General features: G+C 32.4%; 1 protein-coding gene across 2 annotated transcripts in view; it reads left to right on the forward strand.

Moving 5' to 3' along the window:
• The first annotated feature begins 2,125 nt into the window (after positions 1-2,125).
• Positions 2,126-20,818, forward strand: part of LOC124368934 (V-type proton ATPase subunit F) — a 31,375-nt gene continuing 12,682 nt past the window's right edge. Inside the window, exons 1-3 of one of the 2 annotated variants that reach the window (XM_046826489.1) lie at positions 2,126-2,290; positions 6,837-6,918; positions 12,732-12,814. In XM_046826489.1, coding sequence (XP_046682445.1) covers positions 2,237-2,290; positions 6,837-6,918; positions 12,732-12,814 — 219 coding nt within the window. In that variant the 5' untranslated portion in view covers positions 2,126-2,236. The remainder of the gene's footprint in view (positions 2,291-6,836; positions 6,919-12,731; positions 12,815-20,818) is intronic. The other variant, XM_046826488.1, reaches the window with a different exon arrangement.

The following is a 20,818-nucleotide window of genomic DNA, read 5'->3' on the forward strand; positions in this document are numbered from 1 at the left end:
GCTTTGGCTTTATTGTACTTGCACCATGATTTATTACCCTCTGGACATAGCAGATGTTGTGGTTTCTCATCTGATGAGCCTATGTGACAAAAAATAGCCCATATGGCCCTTCGCATCCCTTCTAAGTCAGTTTTGTTCTCTTTTATGGCTTTAAACCATAATAAAGACTGGATTTGATCTATTTTACTGTCAGTTAGGCGATTTTTCCCTCCCAAACTTTTACCATCCTCTAGTTTTTTCTTTTTCATGTCCGTCTTTAGTGTACGTAGTCTTGCACCCATTACGTTTCATAACATGATTCACACATTCTAATTTTTTCTATTTTAGTGTTTCCATAGGGACTATTAGGCAACTATACCAGAAAAACTATTGCTATCCCCATCACCTAAGTATTTCACATATTTGACATTGTACTTATCTATTGACCTGCTAAAGATATTTTTTGCACCCCACGCCTTCCATGCTGCCGCTTGAGCCCTGATGGTTTGCTGCACAAGCTATCTCATGGTTAGTTTTATTCAGGCAAAGGCAATACTTGGATAGAACCTCAATGTCCATCACCTTGCCACTGTCAATGCTGGTACATGTGACCACACCATTTAGGGATTGGTGGCCTCTGCGCTGCCACGTACCATCAAAAACCCGCACATATGTCACGAGAATCCGTTTGCAGTTCAGGATTAGTTATTTTTCCTCTTCAATTATAGCTTTATTTTCTTCTACAGCTCCTTCAACAGCTCTGGTCATAGATTCTAAAGCCACCTGTTTACATTTTTCGTGCAATACCGTGTTATATAGGGTCGGAATTTTGTAGGAGGCTGGGGGAGGTTCAGGATGCCGCATAAAGTTTGCGCAGCGGTCTGACCTTTTCCAATGCATCGCAGGCCATACACTAATCTAATATTTTCATCAAAAAAACTTCTTACTTGCTACATTAGGTATTTCAACCTTTTTAGAGTTGTTAAATTCTTCACAAAAGTTACAATGTGTGCAAAAGAGTTCTAGTTTCGACACTAAGCCAACATAATTCATGGAACGCAACTGTAAACCATTTTCTTACAGTTTTTGCAAAGAGAACATTCTTGGAGTTTCTCTGATAGTATACTGATATCTATAATTTCATTCTTACAGCTATGATCTGTAGCATATTGGCTATACTCCGAAAGTCAATGTTCTTTAATGAGCTCGACGCTTTGGTAGGCCTATGCCTAGGAGAGCTAGGAACACTAGCAGATGAATGTACAGGTACACCTTGTACTACCTTCTTTTTTCCACGTCCACCAACTCCTTTCCTGCTTTTAGTTGTTTTATAAGTAGGTCTAGGGCATTATGAATATAAATTACAACCAATAAACGAAACTGTAAGAATCACAAACGTTAGTAAAAACTTTCACAGAAACTAATAACGTCTATAAACAATAACAAACAAACAGGTTATGTTTACAACATTTATTCCTTAGCAACAGAAGACAGTATGCAGTTGTCTATATTCAGTGTTGCCAAATGAAGCAAAATTAAATAGCAACAGAAATGATGGGTAGATATACGTATGTATGCAAGCGAAAATATTCTAGTAAAAACTGACCCTGCAACAAAAGTTCAAGGATTTTATTTTGTAATGAAATATTTAGATAACCCAGGTGTATTATATATCAATGAACTCGGAAAAAATGTATATTTTAATAAAATACAATAAAAAAAGTTTGAAAAAAAAATATTTTTTTTTTTTTGTTCCGCCTCCCCTTAATATTGATTACTTTATCTTAAACAAACATCTCAGGTACCCACGTTCCTTTTTCCACTTTCATCAACCTTGATATACCGTTGTCAAGATATTAGACATTCATACAATTTAAATAAAAAGTTATAAATCTATCACTTCTCTGGGTTTAGTCGTAGTTTTCATATTATCTGGACATATTCTTAAAGTTAACATTATTTGTAAATTTTGAATTATTATAATTCTTAAGGTCATTACATTTATAACAGTTATAACACAGTTACTGTGTTATTTATAATTCATATGCATATGTTGCAGTGTATTTAATTTACGTCAATACTTGCAGTGTCAACTTAAAGAATGTATTCCTCTTTGGTTTGGCAGATGATCAGCTGAGTAGTCAGCTGCCCGTTTGAGCAGACGAAGTCACGGGTTTTGGAAGTGTTGGATTGAGTTCTGAGATCATCTAAGAAACATAATATTAGCCTTTTTTACATTTCATAATACCTTGAAATAATGGCATTGCATTCAGCAGCAAAAGGGAAACTGTTAGCCGTGATTGGCGACGAGGTAAGATTGTTCAAATTATTAAAATAATTATGAATAAAATTTAGTCCTAATCATAGCTGAAGTTTAAACATAGGTCTCCTCCCAAAGTGGCAATACCTTATACCTTATAATGGGTATTCCCAATCCTACCTTATGTCAAATTAAATGTCCTTTTATCACTTAATTTTTATGTAAACCATGCTAACAATGTTTCATGAATGAGAAGGTAAATATTTATTTTTGCCACTTCACACTATTTGTCAAAATTTCAAATTAAAATAAGAACATCATTGTATAGTAGAGTAGTAAAATATATATATATATATAGAAAAGGGAGGAAATAACTGAAATTACATCGGAAATGCCCTTGTACATGGGTGCAGGCTTCAGGCACCCTGTACTTCTGGCAAAAGAAAGAAAAACATCCTTGATATGGTACTTAAATTAGAGCTTAGCTCGTTCTTGTTTCCTCTCTACCAAAAATTCACTCAATGTCATCTGACGTTAGAAAAGTGGCCTACCTGGAAGCCAACCAGCCAACACAGGAATTTAAAGTAATAAAATTTCAAATATACTTAAAATAAGAAGATAAATAAAATTAAAATAATTTAAACTTACGGAGTACGATACACCTTAGCGGCTGCTCTGGGAAAGTTATGAAGCCGGTCAAGCGTCTAAAACAATGAAACAACAGTGTATCCTCCGCTAAAGAACAATGGACGCCACAATGCAGGGAAAATGTGCTTAAAACTTCATGTTGAACTATTCAAATCTATTAAATAACAGAGAACACCTACTGCACATTATATTCATAGGTGAAACCTCTTCACTATTTGTAGAAGGTAAAAGAAAACATGAATGCAAAATAGTTACTGGCGACGACAAAACACAAATAACAACATCTTTATTTTGAAGTGTACTACGCAGTAAAATCTGATTGAAACGGGTCAAAGTAATTTAATAACGAGATGCGCAAGATGTGCATTGGTGGAAAATGTTGCTAAAGTGTTGAGAAAGAGGAACAAGACCGAGGGCACAGAGTAAAAACGTTAACATAGAGGTAGAACCTGTTGCAAAAATGCTGACCTTTTAAATGTCTTGTACTTTTTTCACCTGAATTTTGGTATTCCAAATGGTATATATATATATCCTCTACCAATGCCTATCCTCCTCCCCCCTCCTTAGCTTGTTATCTCCCCCAAAACCCCTATTCCCCTCTGACCCCTAGATTGATGGACTGTTTGAGATAAAATGTAAAATTTAAAACATTATCAGTTAGTGTACAATTACGTATCACGACTGCCGAAACATTCTTTCTGGAAATAAAAACGGACTATTTTAAGAAATTGATAGAAGTGATTTGAGATCGTTGTAGCTAATGTGGCTAAAATAAATTATAACTAACAAACTTGAACTATTTAGTTGTATAACTATACAACTTGACCTACTATCTTTTGGATTTGTTTATTTAATACAAAAGGTGGACTTAATTAAACAGCTTAGATACTAAATTAAAAAATTCGCTGCAGGAAATGAGACAACGTGTGACCGTAAAATGCAACAACAAAAAATTAAACTGTGTTACTCACCCTTAAATGATGTGTGGATTTCTAAATTGAAGCTGTCCAGGAACTCTCATGAACTCGAATTGATAATGTCATTTCTGGGGCTGAAATAGCAACTCATTACCACTTTTTCCGATTCTCGTTCAGTCTCTGGTTAATACTCCGCTGATTTTTTTAGCGCTCACCTTCTCTGGTACCCGTGAACCAGTTTTAAAATATTTATATATTGACCAAAAAGAATCTCTCCTCTCATCCTACCAACAACAATATCCAGTCCCAAACAATTTTCAAAAATGTCACCATCAGACTGTCTGAACTTGAATCGGATTCTTCTCCATTGGACCATAGTTACAAATACACTGTCACAATATAATAAACACAACAGGGAAAATATGGCAATATGAGAACGGTTTGTGTGAAAAGAAACAGTGAAACTGGCAATACACTTGGTAAGCAGCACAACCTCCCCTTCCTGTTACTTTGCATTATGAGGCAATGAGTCAGGTTGGAGGGGTAGTATGGCAGTACTACAGAAACAGCATGCCACAGCAAATGTTTTAAGTACATTTTGTAACAACAGTAGTTTATATTCAAACTGGCATTATAATAACAATAGTTTATATTCAAACTGGCATGTTATAGTAGAAGTCTCATCATCCGAATCACTGGGTTATCCGAGGTAATTGAAAAAAATTAATAACCTTTTTAGAAAGCATGTACAAACACTTTTATGCTGATGTAAAAGGTTGTTGAATATTGCACCACCATGCTGCACAATTTGCATGGCTCTTGTGACCATTGTTATAGTTTATTTTTCTAAAGAAGATCTGTGACGGAGTCAGGTCCGTCAGGGATCTTTTTTTTAAAAAAACAAACTATAGTTGAAGTAATAATAGTATGGGATTATTGAAATATTGAATAGTTTACTTTAAAAGTCGTCTAAAAAAAGAAACAACATTACTACTACCCACTGCTAATGCAAGTACTGTTATCTGTTTGAAGTATCAGCTATTGAGTTTTACCTCCCTTGATTATAAATGTAACTAATTGCATAAAATATAACTTGAATATGTGCATTCATGATCTGACCCCCAAAAATTTATGTCCATAATCTAATAGATACTCTTTTGTAGAGTGTTTTCGATTGTTATTGTCAGTGTAGTGCAGGGACAACTTTACAGAGTGCTGCTGCAGACCGCACTGCTAGCTGGAGGTATTCATTTAGAAATACATGGTTTTGTTTAGAAACCACATTGGTTTATTTATGAAATGGGCTTTATGTTGAAAAAATAAGGTTTTAAATATTTCTTAAGGATGTTGTGATTTTTAATTATGATGTTTTTTGTTATCTATACATGGTGAGCTTATGGTTAGTGGAGGAAAACAAAATAAGAAATGTAAGGAAAAACTATTAATCATTTAAACTGTCTTAACTAAATACTACCTTCCTACTTAGGTGTATATTTATACTTTTATGTAGGTATATTTAGTTATTTCCTACGTGCTTACTAATATTGCCAGTTTTACCTACCTAACTACCCACCGCGTATAATACGAACAACATAGATTTTGTCATATAAAAATAATAATAAAGTATTGTCGTAGAGAATAATGATTGAATATTTTATAAATCATCATGTGTAATCAGCGTTTTTAAAACCATTTTGTAACTTTATTCAGGAGATAGGTAAGATAAGTTTAAAATCTTGAAAATAATTATAGCAACTGCTGCATTTAACCTTCTCAGTTAACTGATTGTATTGTTTGTACAATCATTAAATGCTATTTTTTAAACTGTTGATCTTGCCATGAAGATCTTATGGATTTTATTGATGCTGTAATGTGTTTTGCCACAATGTTCATCATAGTCATAAGATATAGTCATCTATAGTAAACAGTGAAACACTGAAAAAGTGAACTGAAAAACTATTAACAGTTTATAATTTTTAAGTACCACAGGATTACAGACATGTGCCCTCTTTATTTATGCTGGGACTAAGCCTCTTTTGGAAAGCGTAATTTAAATTTAAAATAATAAGCCATTATAAACTTACTTCCGGTAGCTAATGATATCTAAAAACTGTATAATGGTATACGCTAACACGTGTATGTGCCGACTGCGAGTGTTGGCTTTCGTTATTTATAGCCTTGAATGTAATCTGTTCCTAACGGAAAGTTAGCTAATACCATAATAGTATATACAGCAAGACTAATTCTTATAATGTACATCGGATAACTCGGAGCTTTGAATAGGCCTATGCAAAGATGCCTTTTGTTGTTTTAACACAAAACAATGGTAAGTGTCTGTAATCCTTGTTCCTTTCCTTAAAGCGTCACTGCTGTTGTGTGCATGTTTTTCAGCACTAACAACTTAACTATCCCTTTCTCATTCTTGCTAAAATCTTTATTTTCTATAAAGTATAACAAAAATATGCGGTTCATTGTTCAGCAACTGAGTGATAACTTCCATTCACTTCAGCTTAAAAGGCCTTTTGTGTTTCTACCGGATTAATGGGATATCAAGTGTAGGTAAGAGTGATTAGGGCTACTTCCTGCAGAAATGAAACAGAACCATGAGGAATAATGAGATAATGCAGGATTAGCAATTTCTAACTCGAGAAATAGAAATATCAGTACTTTTAGCCCATCCCAGTCAAGCGAGGATAGTTGGTCATGGTTCTGTAGGTCTAGATTGGGGGTCTAACCAGTCATATCATGCAGTGAAGTAGGCCCATCAACAAATTATCTCTCTCCCATTACAGTATCTCATTTGTGGGTTACGTAATATGTGTTAATTAAATTTATCCCCCATCACTTGTACATTATATATAGATTATATATTCATATTGTTAATTAATTTAATCCTTTAGCATTGTACTGCTCTGTGCTTTAATGCAACTTCCAGATTCACTTGTTTTATTCTGCAAGACTGTATTTTTATTAATATATTTAGGGAATTGTTTTTAAATATAATAGTTATTTGTTCTGTTTTCATCATGTAGGATACCTGTGTTGGTTTTCTGCTTGGAGGTGTTGGAGAAATCAACAAGAATAGACATCCAAATTTCATGGTCGTTGATAAAAGTAAGCCAGTTTTATCAAAATGTTCATTAAATACCATTTGACATTATTTTTTTCTTAGTTTTAAAGTAGATGTAGTTTTTAAATATACATATTAAATTGTATACCATTTAAACATACTCAGACTGCTTCACAGTGATTATCCTTAGTGGATGAAAATTAAATATGTAAAACGAGAGATCTCAGTTTCCTAAAAAATTTGAAGTAAGGCCTGGTTTTAGTTTCAGGAAACATGATTCCATTAATATGTTCACTATGACAGATGCTTTAGGGTGTGCTGGCTCGTTAGATTCCTTAAGATTGCTTGGCTTAGAGCAGCAGTGAATTAGTTAGTATAATCTACTGGATGGGTCATAAACACCCAGCATTTAGGGTTAAGGTTAGCTGCTTTTAATGTCATAATGTTTTATAAATAAATAAATTTAGGCTAAAAAAGTTAATGGACTCATTTGAATTATGTATGTCTAAATAATTTGTTTTTAACTGTTTTAACTATGTGTCGTGTAACAGTCTTTGCTGAAGTTACATGCTAAATTTGAAGTCTATGGTTTGTTTCCCGAGGAGGGTTCACTTCTGGCTGGTTTATACCTTTCAGTTGAACCCATAGTGGGAACAGTAAAAAACGATATGTCACTTAAATTTGGGAACCTTATGGATGTCCAGGAGTGGCACATCACTAACCGCAAATTTCAAGATTCTGGTGCGCTAGGGTAACTCGATAGGTCTAGTCCACTGCGGGAGATAATTGTTGGAGTTGGTGGGGTTTGTTCCCTCAGAGTCAAAGGTTCTTGCTAGCCTAGACATAAGGACAAAAGAGAGTGTCAGCCTTCTGAGTGGTACGCTTTAACAATATTCAACCAAATTCTATGGTTGGACATGCACCATCATAAAACTCATTCTTGTCTATGTAAAAATTAAGTTTCATGCAAAATTTAAGTATACTGATTATCTTTCTTGAGACACCACATGATACAATCTCATTTTTGTTCGCTGAGTTAGGTTTCATATCAGTGTTTAAATTTGAGTGAAGTAGGGAGGGTATTAAACAACACAAGAGTGTGCTGAAATCAAATCTTATCACCAACTTTTAGCGTTGACTGCCCACTCTATTATTTTAATTTTTATTGTATAAATAGGTACATGTGTTTAGATATCATGTTAAACTCTCATATATTTTTACTAAACTTCTTTAAAAAAATGTATTTATTCTGCTATTTTCTTGTTGCTGTACAATTACCTATAAGACCAATCTAAAAATATTTGCTAATGCTCAGCCAAATCCCATGAAGTATCATGCACCATCATCAAACTCAGTGTTACCTAGACCTAGACCTGTTCATGCAGAATTTCACGCCTATAGTTCAGTTCATTTTTGAGATATGGTGTGGACAGACAGGCAGACAGAAAAATAAATTTTTCCAGCCTTACAAGTCATAGGCTTCGCAAATGCCTAGCTAATTATTTTGTATTGCAGTTAAATGTACTATGTTATAACCAAAATTTGCTCTATTAGTAACTTAAGTTTAACTTGTATTAAACGTACCTAAATTCAAACTTGGATCACGTAAGCGCTATCGTACAACAATAATCAAAACTAATAGTATATTGTCATTCTCCCTGTATAAAACCAAGCAAATTCGTAATTAACAAGTACCGTTAAGGCAATAAATATAGCATAATTAATCATTTTAACGAAAATCACTAGCTATGATACATAATGACTGGATATTATGTATAATTGCTGGGTTAATTACTTTGGCTGAGACATATATACTACATTTCACAATCTAGATGTGAATAAGTTGTATCACAATCATTTCATGGTTTTCATAGTAAAACATAAGATTCAGTATTGTTTAGCAGCTTCCATCTGTCAACACAATAGTATCAGTTCTCTGTTTCCCAATCGGTAGCAACGTAATTATCTGTTTTGCTTACTACCAGTTTATCATGTTCTTGAAAGTAATCATATTCATCAGGACCCATTAGTTAGTTCATAAATATATAGCAAGTAGGAACAAACTGGTTTGAATGGAAGTATAACTTTTTACAATGACTAAAACAGATCTGTAGAGTCAAGGAAATTATAAATGAAATAAAAAAGTAGTGGGAAATAACATTGTGCGAAACATTGTCTGTAACATGAATGGGCGTAGTGCCGAATCAGAAAATCAAAAGCCATTATCTGCACTTCTTAAGGTGTGGATTTTGCCAATTGTATACAAGGATTGCAAGCTGATTCAATCATCAATCAATCAATCATATTATTGTTGGAATACAATTGTTACATTGCGTGACAAGGTCAAGGCACTTTTGTTACATACATTGTAAAGGCCTAACCATTCGTGAAATGTAGCCTGGATATACAAAGCCTTATAAAAATTGCTTTCATTTATATAGATATAAAATTACAAAGATGAAAACAATAATAAATAACAGTTAACATTTAAAACATCATCTACAGCGTGGACAACACTTAAATGTAGAGTAGCCTATATTGACTAGGTTACATATGCATATACATTGTCTTCATTTAGGTTAACTTTAAAAAGCATAAAATGTAAATGTTAAAACAAGTAATAATAGTAAGTTAACATTTGAAACAACAATGAGCAACAGTGATTAAAAAATGGATATAATTTTAACAAAATGTAGACTCTGCAGATCACTAATGTTAAATAAAAGAAATATCAACAGTGCTGTTCAGATACTCTTTGGCACTATAAAAGGATTATTAACCAACCAGATATTTAAAACATACTTAAATTTATCTACACTTATATTATGACTAGAAATAAGCAATTTATTAACTAACTTTATATATAATAGTTGAAATGCCTTCAGAGAGTTAAGTCTAGAGTAGGGTTGACATAGAAGTGAATAATTTCTTGTAAAATGGCAATGAATACTGTTTCTTATAGGATAATGATCTAAATTCTGCTTAAGTTTAACCAAGGAAGAATATATATATATATATATATATATATATATATATATATATCAGTATACTTTGTTTAATAAACAGTGATCTACAGTGAGCATTGTTTGGTGACCCTGTTATTATTCTTAGAGCTTTCTTTTGCAGGATCAACACATTTTAAATATTATGCCCGTTACCCCATAGTGCAATATTATATAACAAGATACTGTTAAAAAAGCATAGTAAGCCTACTTAAGGTAATTATTTGGGATGACATTTTTGATTTTAAGTAACAGCAAGATAACTCTAGACCGTGATACTTTAGAATCCAGAACAATACGGGGGGGGGGGGGGGGGGGGGGGGGGGGGTAATACCTGAGGGTTTACCAGTGCCATAGTCTACTATTTTTACTGAGGATCTCATTGTGTTTATTACTAAGAGTGAAATATATTCTGTGTTTTATCTTTGTTTAAATAAAGACCATTTGTTTCACACCAATATTTAACCTTAAACAAAGTGGAATCCACTACAGAAAATTTTGCATCAATAATTTTATTTGGTTTATGAAAAAAATGAGGAATCATCAGCAAATATTACAGAATAAGAATTTGTATTTACAGGAAAGTCATTGATTAAAACTAAAAACAGGAAGGACCCAAAACCGATCCCTGCAGGACACCACAATCGACCTTAGTAAGTAAAGAGAGCTTCTGGTTCATACGGACTCTCTGAGTACGGTTTGTCAGGTAGTTACAGGAAAATTGTAGCTCCACACCATTTAGGCCATAGTAATGTAATTTGTTTATCATGCGGAACACAGTCGAAGGCTCTGGTTAGGTTGCATATTCTGGTCAGTGTTCTTTCACAGCTTTCAAAGCCCTTGATAACTTAATTAACCAGAACCTCAACTAAGTATTCACTTACCTGATGTTTCACTATCCTTTCAATCACTTTCGAAAATATGGGTACTACTGAGATCGGTCTATAACTCTCAGGCGATGATGGGTCCCCCTTCTTAATTGCAAACCTCAACTAATTCAACCAAGAATTAATTGAAGCTGGGTTTTGATATTTTCATTGGGTACTGGACTGTGCATTAATTTTCTGCATTAGAACAATGAAATGAATACAAAGTTTTAAAGAATGTTCAGTACTTTTTTATTTTGCAATCAAATAACTTTATTGAAAGTTTTTGTGAGATATGTTTTACTAAAAAGGTACCTTTGAAATAAAAATGTTTGATAATTACTGAATTTTCTCAGTGATTTGAGTTCATTTGTTATCTATATCATATAAATTTTTATTTTGTAGCCTGTCAGAAGATGTTTACAATATTGTCTTTACAAGTCAGTGAGTAATTTTGCATTACTATGTTGTTCGAGGTACCACACATGTGAATGTTGAGTTTAGCTCAATGCAGTGTCTGATTCAAATTCAAATGGTTTATTGTCAGAATACAAAATATGTATATAACAACGTCATATTATAAATAATCTATAGCTTACTTTAAATAGCCTTACTTCTTATCACAGTTAAAAATTCATCAACAGTGTACAAACATGAATCTACTAACATTTTCTTTACAACATTTTTAAAGTTTGATCTGTTTAATACCTTGATATGATTGGGCAAAGCATTGTAATATTTGATTCCCTGATATCTAAAACTGACTTGAGTGCTAGCAAAGTTACATTTTGGTACAACTACATTATTTCTATTACGAGTACTATAACTATGAACATCACATTGATTAATAAATAATGATAAATTATCTCTGACATATAACAAAACATTTAATACATAAATAGACGGCAATGTTAATACACCTAATTTTACAAACAGTGGTTTACAGTGCTCACGACTCTGGACATTACATATAAGCCTGACTGCTCTTTTTTGTAACACAAACAGTTTATTCGCACTCTGAGATTGGCCCCACAAAGTTACTCCATATGTTAAGAAACTATGAATATAGGCATAGTACATAAAAAGCAAGTGTTTAGCATAAATAGTTCCATTAAGGGATCTTATAAGAAAAATACCTCGGGAAATTCGAGAAGCTACATAATCAATATGAGTTTGCCATTTAAGATTGGGTTGTATAAAAATGCCAAGAAACTTAAGACTTAAGTCCTCATTATCACTAGGCCTATTAGATAAGGTAATATGCAAATCTTGAATTTTTTTATCATTTACACAGAGCTTATTTGCTGCACACCAATCATCTACAATTACGGTCTTAACACTAAGTAGCTCATTACATTCGTTCCTCGTTTTTGCGCAGACCTTGAGACCCAAGTCATCAGCAAACAAATACTTACTAACATAATTGTCATTGAGATTAAAAGGCAAGTCATTTATATACAAAATAAATAGAGTAGGTCCTGAAATGTGTATAAAACTTTGTTGCTCCACTGTGCTTTGTGGTCATGTCTAAAACATCTTAGTGCACTGAATTGAGAACCTGATGAGACAATAAGAACACCTCTTCATATAGATTACACTGGATGGCTGTTGGGTAACCAGATAGAGTTCTTGTGTAGTCTAGGTATCTCTGATGTCGAAATAGTACAAGGAGTTTGTTTTGAACTTCTTTGTCACTGACTATTTTCTGGATCTCTTCAGATGGATGTGGATTCCAGATTCCAGATGTCAAATTATTGGTAGTGTCAAATTTCAGATGCTGTACTGAGTGAAAAGAAAAAATATAACTAAATTTAACATTCACATTTCATCAACCCATCCCACCATTGCTATGTTATGTGTACCAGACATTTTTTTAAAGATAGGTTTTGCAGTTTTATTTAGTTATAAAATTTGTTAAAAAATTAGCAGTCACTAGTTCAGTTTACCATTGTTGTGTGAAGTTTTTATGTTGGGATTGTGTGTTTTCAGACACAAGCGTCAGTGAGATAGAAGAAACCTTCAAGCGATTCATTAAGCGAGATGATGTTGACATAATTTTGATCAACCAAAATGTAAGGATCAAACATTTTTAATTTTAGAATTATATTAGTATAGGCTACATTTTCTAACCTAGAGAGACAGCAAAATTACCATAATATCAAATCGTGACAATACATTCTAGACACATTATCTAGCTAAACTAGCAATAAGTACTGAATATAGTGTTTTGCAATAGTTTCAAAAGCTATATGTTCTGAATTTGTAATTATATGAAGGCTTGTGGATAGTTCTTGATTGAGGCCCTTGTTTTCATTTTTCATTTATGTGGTTTTGTTGTAAAGCTAAGAGTATCAGCTCAGCAAGAGATTTTCAGGAAAGAGCCTAAATCAAAACATCTTTTTTACTGACTGCATAATATTAAATCAGAAACTTCTTTTTCAAAATTTAAAAGTAAACTAAAAATGTATTTAATAAATAAAACCCTTTATTCATTTAATGGACTATGAGGATAATGTACCGTACTATATTTTAATTTAATAAAAGAGCATACGTGGTCTTAATTTGTAAGTTTTTGACACCATTCAATTGTATTCATGTAATAGAGTATGAATAAAGAATATTTTGATTTGATTTGTCACCTAGTTTTATTAAGGTAGCCATAGATTTTTATTTTAAACTGCTTTTAAACATACACTTACATGTTTAGTAGACTAAAGTAGATGTTTAGATAAACACAATAGAAAAAGATTTTACCATATAACCTCTATTGCTGTAGAGTTGTATTGTTGTTTGTTTGTATTGCTGTAGTTTTGATAAACTTCGAGGTAAAATTAAAAATGATTATTTTACAATTGTATATATTTTCATAAGATAATAATCATGATAACATGTAAAATACTTATATAAAAACTGTAACATATATTTTAAATCCTTGCAAGTAGCTAGGTATAGCTGATACTTGTGTGTCTGTTAAGTATAAATAAAATCAACCCAGAATCTAAGGTGATGCCTGCTGCCTCTTAAGGCTCGAAATGGATTAAAAGTACCCATTTCATGGTTGTTTAGTTTCTTTAGACTTCATTTACTGTACAACTAGAAATTTAAGAATCTTAAATAATCATTTTTAGTGTTTGAAATTTATTATCTGAGGAATAAATATTGATTATTTGTTATGTAGGATGTTGTTTTAGGGACCATTTAGATAAAAATCCGAATTTATTCTGCTTTCAGCTTTGTTCAAATTTAAAAATATTTTGCAAGTGAATCTTGTTAAATATATACTATTATGCATTTTGAGTTTTATATTTTAATGGAGAAACATAGTTTAATTTTCTCTACACCTTTAAAATGAGATGCTATTTATAATACATTTTTTTAAACCTTGGAATGTAGAATTCTCCATTTTGGCAGTACTCAGTGTTTAAATTCAATCTAAATATTTTCAGAAGATTTTTTAGGGCCAATTTTGGGAAGTAGTTGAAATCAGAGCTCTTAACTCTTTCACTGCCAGGTTGTAAGCCACTTGTTAGTGTGTGAACTGCCAGAGTTATCTGTGTGGATGGGTGCATAGACCGCTAAGCTGGACCTGTGTCACTAGGCCACCTTGGCAATGGTCTGTTTTACACATGTGCACGTGATCACTTGACTTCTGCTTTTTGAAGATTTTTTAGTAATGTTTACTTCACCGCTAAATGGGATAAAAACACTCATTTAGACATAGACTATAATTTATTTTTGGATATTACTTTTTTTAAGATTTAAAATGTAAAAAAATATAGTTTATTTAACTAATCATTTAGGAATTTCGTTAGTACTCAAAAATATTGTTTTGACAAAAATCTGTTTTATACTAATTCACATCTAACTAATAAAAACTTAACCTAGTTATAAAAATAATGCCATGATATAGAGATGTATTGATTAATTTATTGGACAATTACAAAACTAAAATTTTCTTAGAACTATTACCCTCAGTATGTTATAAGTTTGAAATGATATAAAATTAAACATGGCTGAGAGTTTAAATAATTTAACATAATAGTGCTTGTATTTTTATTTCATAAACTAAATTAATGTACCGGATGTTTCTAAATGAATATCAAAGTTTTAATGTTTTGTAGTATTTGTTATATAAAACTTAAAATCTATAATTAATACATGAAATATAGAGCAACACAAATATACTGAGGGACAAAAAAAGTGGGACACTCAATATTATTCAATCTTTTAATGTTATAATTGATGTAAAACCAAAAACCAAATTGAAAAGTATTCTTTACACATTTCTGCAACAAACGGAGAACAATGTACAAAGATTTATTCGTAATTACAAGTTAATTCCTAAAAAAACTTAAAATTCAAAAAAGGAGAAAGAAATTAAATGGTTAAAATGATTTTTTCTTGAACTTGGAGTAGTCCAAAGGCGTTTTAGTATCTTGTGTTCTCACCTCGGGCTCTGATGACTGCGACCGATGCTGTCAATCAAGCCCCGTATCACCTCCTGGCCCAAGTTATTCCACTCCTCCTGCAGAGCCTCTTTGGGCTCTTCTGTGGCGCGGGAGCAGCCTAGGACCTGTAGCTGGGCGATAAGCTCCAAGTCCCACCTCCTGTAACCTTCTAATTGTTTGTGTGGAAACATTCACTCTACGGGCTCTCATAAGCTCATTACGAACTTCAACAGAAGTTCGGAACCGATTTCACAAACTTACTGACACAACAAAACGATCATCTCTGGCACTTGTTGTTCTGTTACGGCCTGATCCCTGCCTCCTTTCATAACTTCCTGTTAATCTAAAGCGAATCACAGCTCTGCTTATGCTGGATCTAGGGAACCCTGTGATGTTTTCTACTTCTTGCAATGTTAAGCCACTATCAACTAGAGCAACGGCTCTGGCACAATCTGTTGGTGACAGAGGCATTTTCTGTTGTTGTCTAAGCTGGAAATGACCTGCAGTAATGGATAGACACACAGACTGAGGCATGCAATGATCACAAAGGGGTTGAAAGTTCACTTCTGAGCTGATAAGGAAGACATTATTTTAGACTCATGATAAGATTAGCAATATTAATAAAGTAAGCCAGATGTTTCAGGATAGATTTGAAGCAATCATGTGAGGAATCAGCTAAAGATAAAAGAAATGTAGAAATATTTAATTTTAAATAAAATATTACACAGTTAAAACAATTTAAAAGCTTGTCCCACTTTTTTTGTCCCTTAGTGTAGTTATACCTACAAGCTTACAAGTGTTCAATGTGAGCTCCATTCGTCACTCGGCATACATCAAGTTGATAGTCCAGTTCTTCCCAAACTTCAATGTGTCTGGTGTGATTGTTACAACAGCTGCTTCAATCCTGTTCTTTAAGTTGGGTAGTTCAGCTGGTAGCGGAGGCACATAAACACAATCCTTTATGAATCTCCAAAGGTAGAAATCACATGGCGTTAGGTCGGGTAAACGTGGAGGCCATGCGATAAAGCTCTGTCATTAGGCCCCTTGCGGCCAATCCAGTGGTCGGGTACAGTGACGTTCAACCAATCAGGTACTGAATTATGCTAGAGAGGCGATGCACCATCTTGCTGCCAAATGAAGTTCTGTGGTTCATCTTCTTCCAAGTGAGGATATAGCCATAGTTCTAGAGCATCAAGATAAGAAATACCAGTTACAGTTCCTTCTCCAAAAAAGAAAGACCCATAAACTTTCCACCTAGATATAGCACACAAAACATTAAATTTAGGGAAGTCTTGCTGCAATTATACCATATTGTAAGGGTTTTCTGAGCCTTAGATATCTACTGAGGTAAAATGTTGATTCATCACTGAAAACAACATGATCCAGAACATTTTCATTGTCGTGCAACAACATTTTGTTTCCAAAATTGGCACATAAACTGTAGTCTGCAGGCTTAAGAGCCTGTACTAACTACAAACAATAAGGACGTAGTAAGTGTTTCCAAATAGTCGTCACTGGAATTGCTAATTCACAACTAGCCTTCCAAACTGATTTCTGTGGGCTACTGGTGAAAGTCTCTCTCACTCGCTCAACACTTTCTTCACTAACCATTGGTTGTCCCATACTCTTCTCTTTGCAAAGGCAGCCAGTATCTTCAAACCGATGATACTAACTACAGATGTTATCAATTGGAGGAACACAACCGAACTTTATACAGAGTGCATGTTGCACAGTTACTATAGATTCAGTCTTTGCAAACTGCAGAACACAAAAAGCATTGTGTTCATAAGTCATCATTTCTGCTACGAGCACTTTCTAATGTATGGCGGAGGAAACATTCCGTCCACATGCGCACAGGTTACAACAAACAAAACTGTTTGAGTTGCTCTGTGATTTGATGTATGTGTTATAATATTAAGTTATATGTAAAAAAACTACTTAGTGTTAAAACTCTGATATTCATTTATAAACACCCTGCATTTAATAGTGCAGGAAACTGTATATAATGAAAATTGAGTATATAAAGGAATATAAACTTTAATAAATTTGAACTTTACAAATTAGAATATAAAAATTAGAATTTTTACTTATATAATACAAAAAAACCTTTATCAAAGATATAAATATTCATACTGCATAAAAATAATAATCGTGTGCATAAAAGCACATGATTTGGTGTATCATCTGTGGCAAGGATTTTATAAGATGTAATAATAATAGAGGGCCTATATAAAGGCTCTAGGCAGTAAAAGGGTTAAGGGAGGGTGGGTTACAAGTTTTAGATCAAAGCTCTGAACTAGATTTGAATGTGAATTTGAAAAATGTTGCAGTCAAGTGGTCTCAAGTATTCTTTAAATGAAATATAACAGTGTAAGTAGAATGCTTTCTGTGAAGTACCTGATTGAAAACTTTGCAATGATTTTGAAACACCAATATTAAACATGAATATCATTTTACTTTAATCAATATGGATTGTAGTATTAGCTAATTCATATATAGAACTCAATGACATGGAAGCCATACAGTGATCTAGAGAATTGCAGTTGAATGTTTTGTGTACTTTATTTAAATTTATGAAATCCATCAACTGTAGTAATGAAGTTTAACCTTTTTAAGGTCACCTCTATTTTGAAGGTGGTGTACTGAAGTTAAAACTTTTTAAATGGGTATTTAGTGCTTTGAAGGCCAAGGATTCTTGTAGCTGTAGGTTATAGCTTTAGTAAAGAATTGTAATATTTAAATTTTTATCAGTAAAATATAAATGTTATAACAATTTAATTTGTTATAAATAATATTCAAGAAAGAACTGTTTAAGACATTGACAGTGGTGGATGCACATCACTTCTAGTTCCACTTTCCTAAAGTCGGTACATGAATAATGTCATAGTGAAGTTGTTAACCTGGTAGTGTTTAAAGAATAAAAAAGTGTTAGTTTGTAATTATGTATTAGGTTAGTTCTTTACCTGAAGAAGAGATCAGATTGCAGATCTCGAAACGTAGTGTTACTGTTTTCTTGTTTCACTGAACGATGGCAAATGTCCGGAAAAATCCTGTTTCCTTCAAAAAAGTGTTAACAGGTAGCTTTTTAGTTGTTCAAAAAGTTCAATCAGTTATAATAAATATTTCATATTGCTTCCTTTAACATTCAAGAAATATTTAAAATTTTCATATATATATAAAATAATAATAATAAACTAAAGATGTATTTTAGTTTAGATAAATTCAAAGTGCCTACATTTTGTAGAAGTGAAATTACAACAGTATGCACTATTAAATATTATTTTTTTTTAATAGCTAATTTGATACAATGTGTAATTTGTTCAGTGCAAGAAAGCATATTTGTATCCAGCAGATACATTTTGTTCATAAACTGTTTGTAACAATATATTTAGTGTTTCATAAAGCCTGTATGTTTCATTACAGAGAGCTCAAAACCACAAAAATAACTAGAAAACAGCAAATTAAAAAACAATTGACGGGGTCCCGTTATTACTGCTTGATGTGAACACATTTTTTACAACTGGAGCATATTACAGCAGTCAGCATTAAAAGGAAGTAAATACTTTTTGTGTTTGAAAGTAGTGGTGATTATGAAAATCAATCCACTCAATTAAAAGTCGATCAATATTTTAAGTGTAGTTGTTCTATGTGGGCTGTCTGAAAAAATATTGTACTTGTTAATTACTGAAGTATCATGCTTAGGAAGATTAATTTTATGTAGCTCTATAACTAGGCTCAGTAGTGCACATTTAACATATAGTCAGGGAGGTAATTCAGTGATTATTTTTAGTAGTAATACAGTAATTGAAATGGTTGCTGTCATTAAGCAACCCCTCCAAATAAACTGTTATTTTTTGTGGATAAAAACTGTAAAGATTACAGATTAATTGACAAATGAGTGCAGTTTTAGGCAAAATGGTTTAAAATCAGTTTTACTGCATTTGATACACAAACATAGGTAATTTTCCAGACAATCCTGTATTTCACTTCGTGTTTAAATGTAGTTTCATATATGAGAGTGGAACTTAAAACAAGTATATACAGTAGAGTCCCGTTAATCCGACCTAATTGGGACCGACCCCTATTCGGATTATGTGATTGTTCGGATTAGCCAGAATTACAGAAAAATACGGTTTTTAAACTTGAGAATGGGTCTATTTTGTTATAGAATTATCAACATTGTTTATTAAAACATGTTTTATGACTGTTGCATTGTATTTCTTGACAAATAAACGTGTTTGCGAATACTAAGCACATTTACCGTATTTAGTGTGAGAGTTCTATTGTTAAGCAATGTGAGTCATCCAATAAACTCTCTTCAATGCGACAAAAGACAATAACTGAATTTATGTCTTTTAACAATTAATATTATACTCAATAATAATATCAGTACTGTACGTCCAATTTTTGTTTGATTTCACTTCTTAATACAGTAATATAACTCATAGTTAACCTATAAGTTTCAATTTGGTACTGTATTTAACTTCATTATTTATGCACTGTACCGTACACAACTTGTCTTAATAAAATACTGTATGTCAATTTAATTAAAGTTTTCTTTGTTTATGTATGAAATGATGCACCCATTTTCATTTTTTAAGTAATTAGTTCCTATAACTGTTCATTATCGTTATAAATAATTCCTCCTGGACCTGTTCGGATTAACCGACGTTCGGATTACACGTGTTCGGATTAGCGGGACTCCACTGTACTTGTTATTTTTTGTTAATAAGACAAAGCAACTGACTCATGCATGCTTGCTAATAAAAAATTGTAATTTTATGATCTTAATTTATTTGTACGGATATTTTGTATCGCTCATTATGTACATAGGAACAAACTCACCAAATTTCAAAAAGTAAAGGATATTGGAGTCTTGATTTTTGTTATATTTGTGTATTGTTCCACAATATAATTTACAACTTTTTAAAATTAAACATAATGGGATGATTTTTGTTTTATCAGGGAAACGTACGATATTACTTATACTATTTATTTGGATGATTAAATCTGTATACATTTTTAAATTAATAAATTATACAATAAAAATTTAATTATTTAACATTTTGATAAAGAAAAATTCTAAATTTTTGGTCTTAATACATTTGTACACAACTTTTTTATTGTTCCCTGTGTAAGTGGGAACAAGTATAACTTAGCAAGTTTCAAAAATGTAAGTGCTGTCTATGTAATATTGAGTATGACTTTTCTTATATATTAGTGCCAAATATTGAAAATCTGCACATCAATAACAGTTGTATCTCATATTTTGTAAATAGCTTTTATCAGATATAATCAAATCAAGATAGATAATCTATGATTATTTGATTTATTATGTATAAAATGAGACTAAGTACAAGCCTTATGGCAACATTTAGTATCAGAATAATAAATATTCAAAAAGTAAATGTAGTCGGTCCTGTACACTTTAGAAAAAACCCGTGGGCTGATGTAATCGGCTCTTAACACTCTAAAAAGGGTTAATCTTCAAAAATGTATTAGAATATGGGTGTTAGTGATGAGTTTAAGTAGTGCAAACAATGTGAAAAAGTTCATTGTAGAATAGACAATATATAAATATTCTTTATTGACAAATATTTAAGGATTGCACAATATCATGCATCAACA

This window comes from Homalodisca vitripennis, chromosome X, assembly GCF_021130785.1.
Source record: "Homalodisca vitripennis isolate AUS2020 chromosome X, UT_GWSS_2.1, whole genome shotgun sequence".
NCBI classification, from domain to species: Eukaryota; Metazoa; Arthropoda; class Insecta; order Hemiptera; family Cicadellidae; genus Homalodisca; species Homalodisca vitripennis.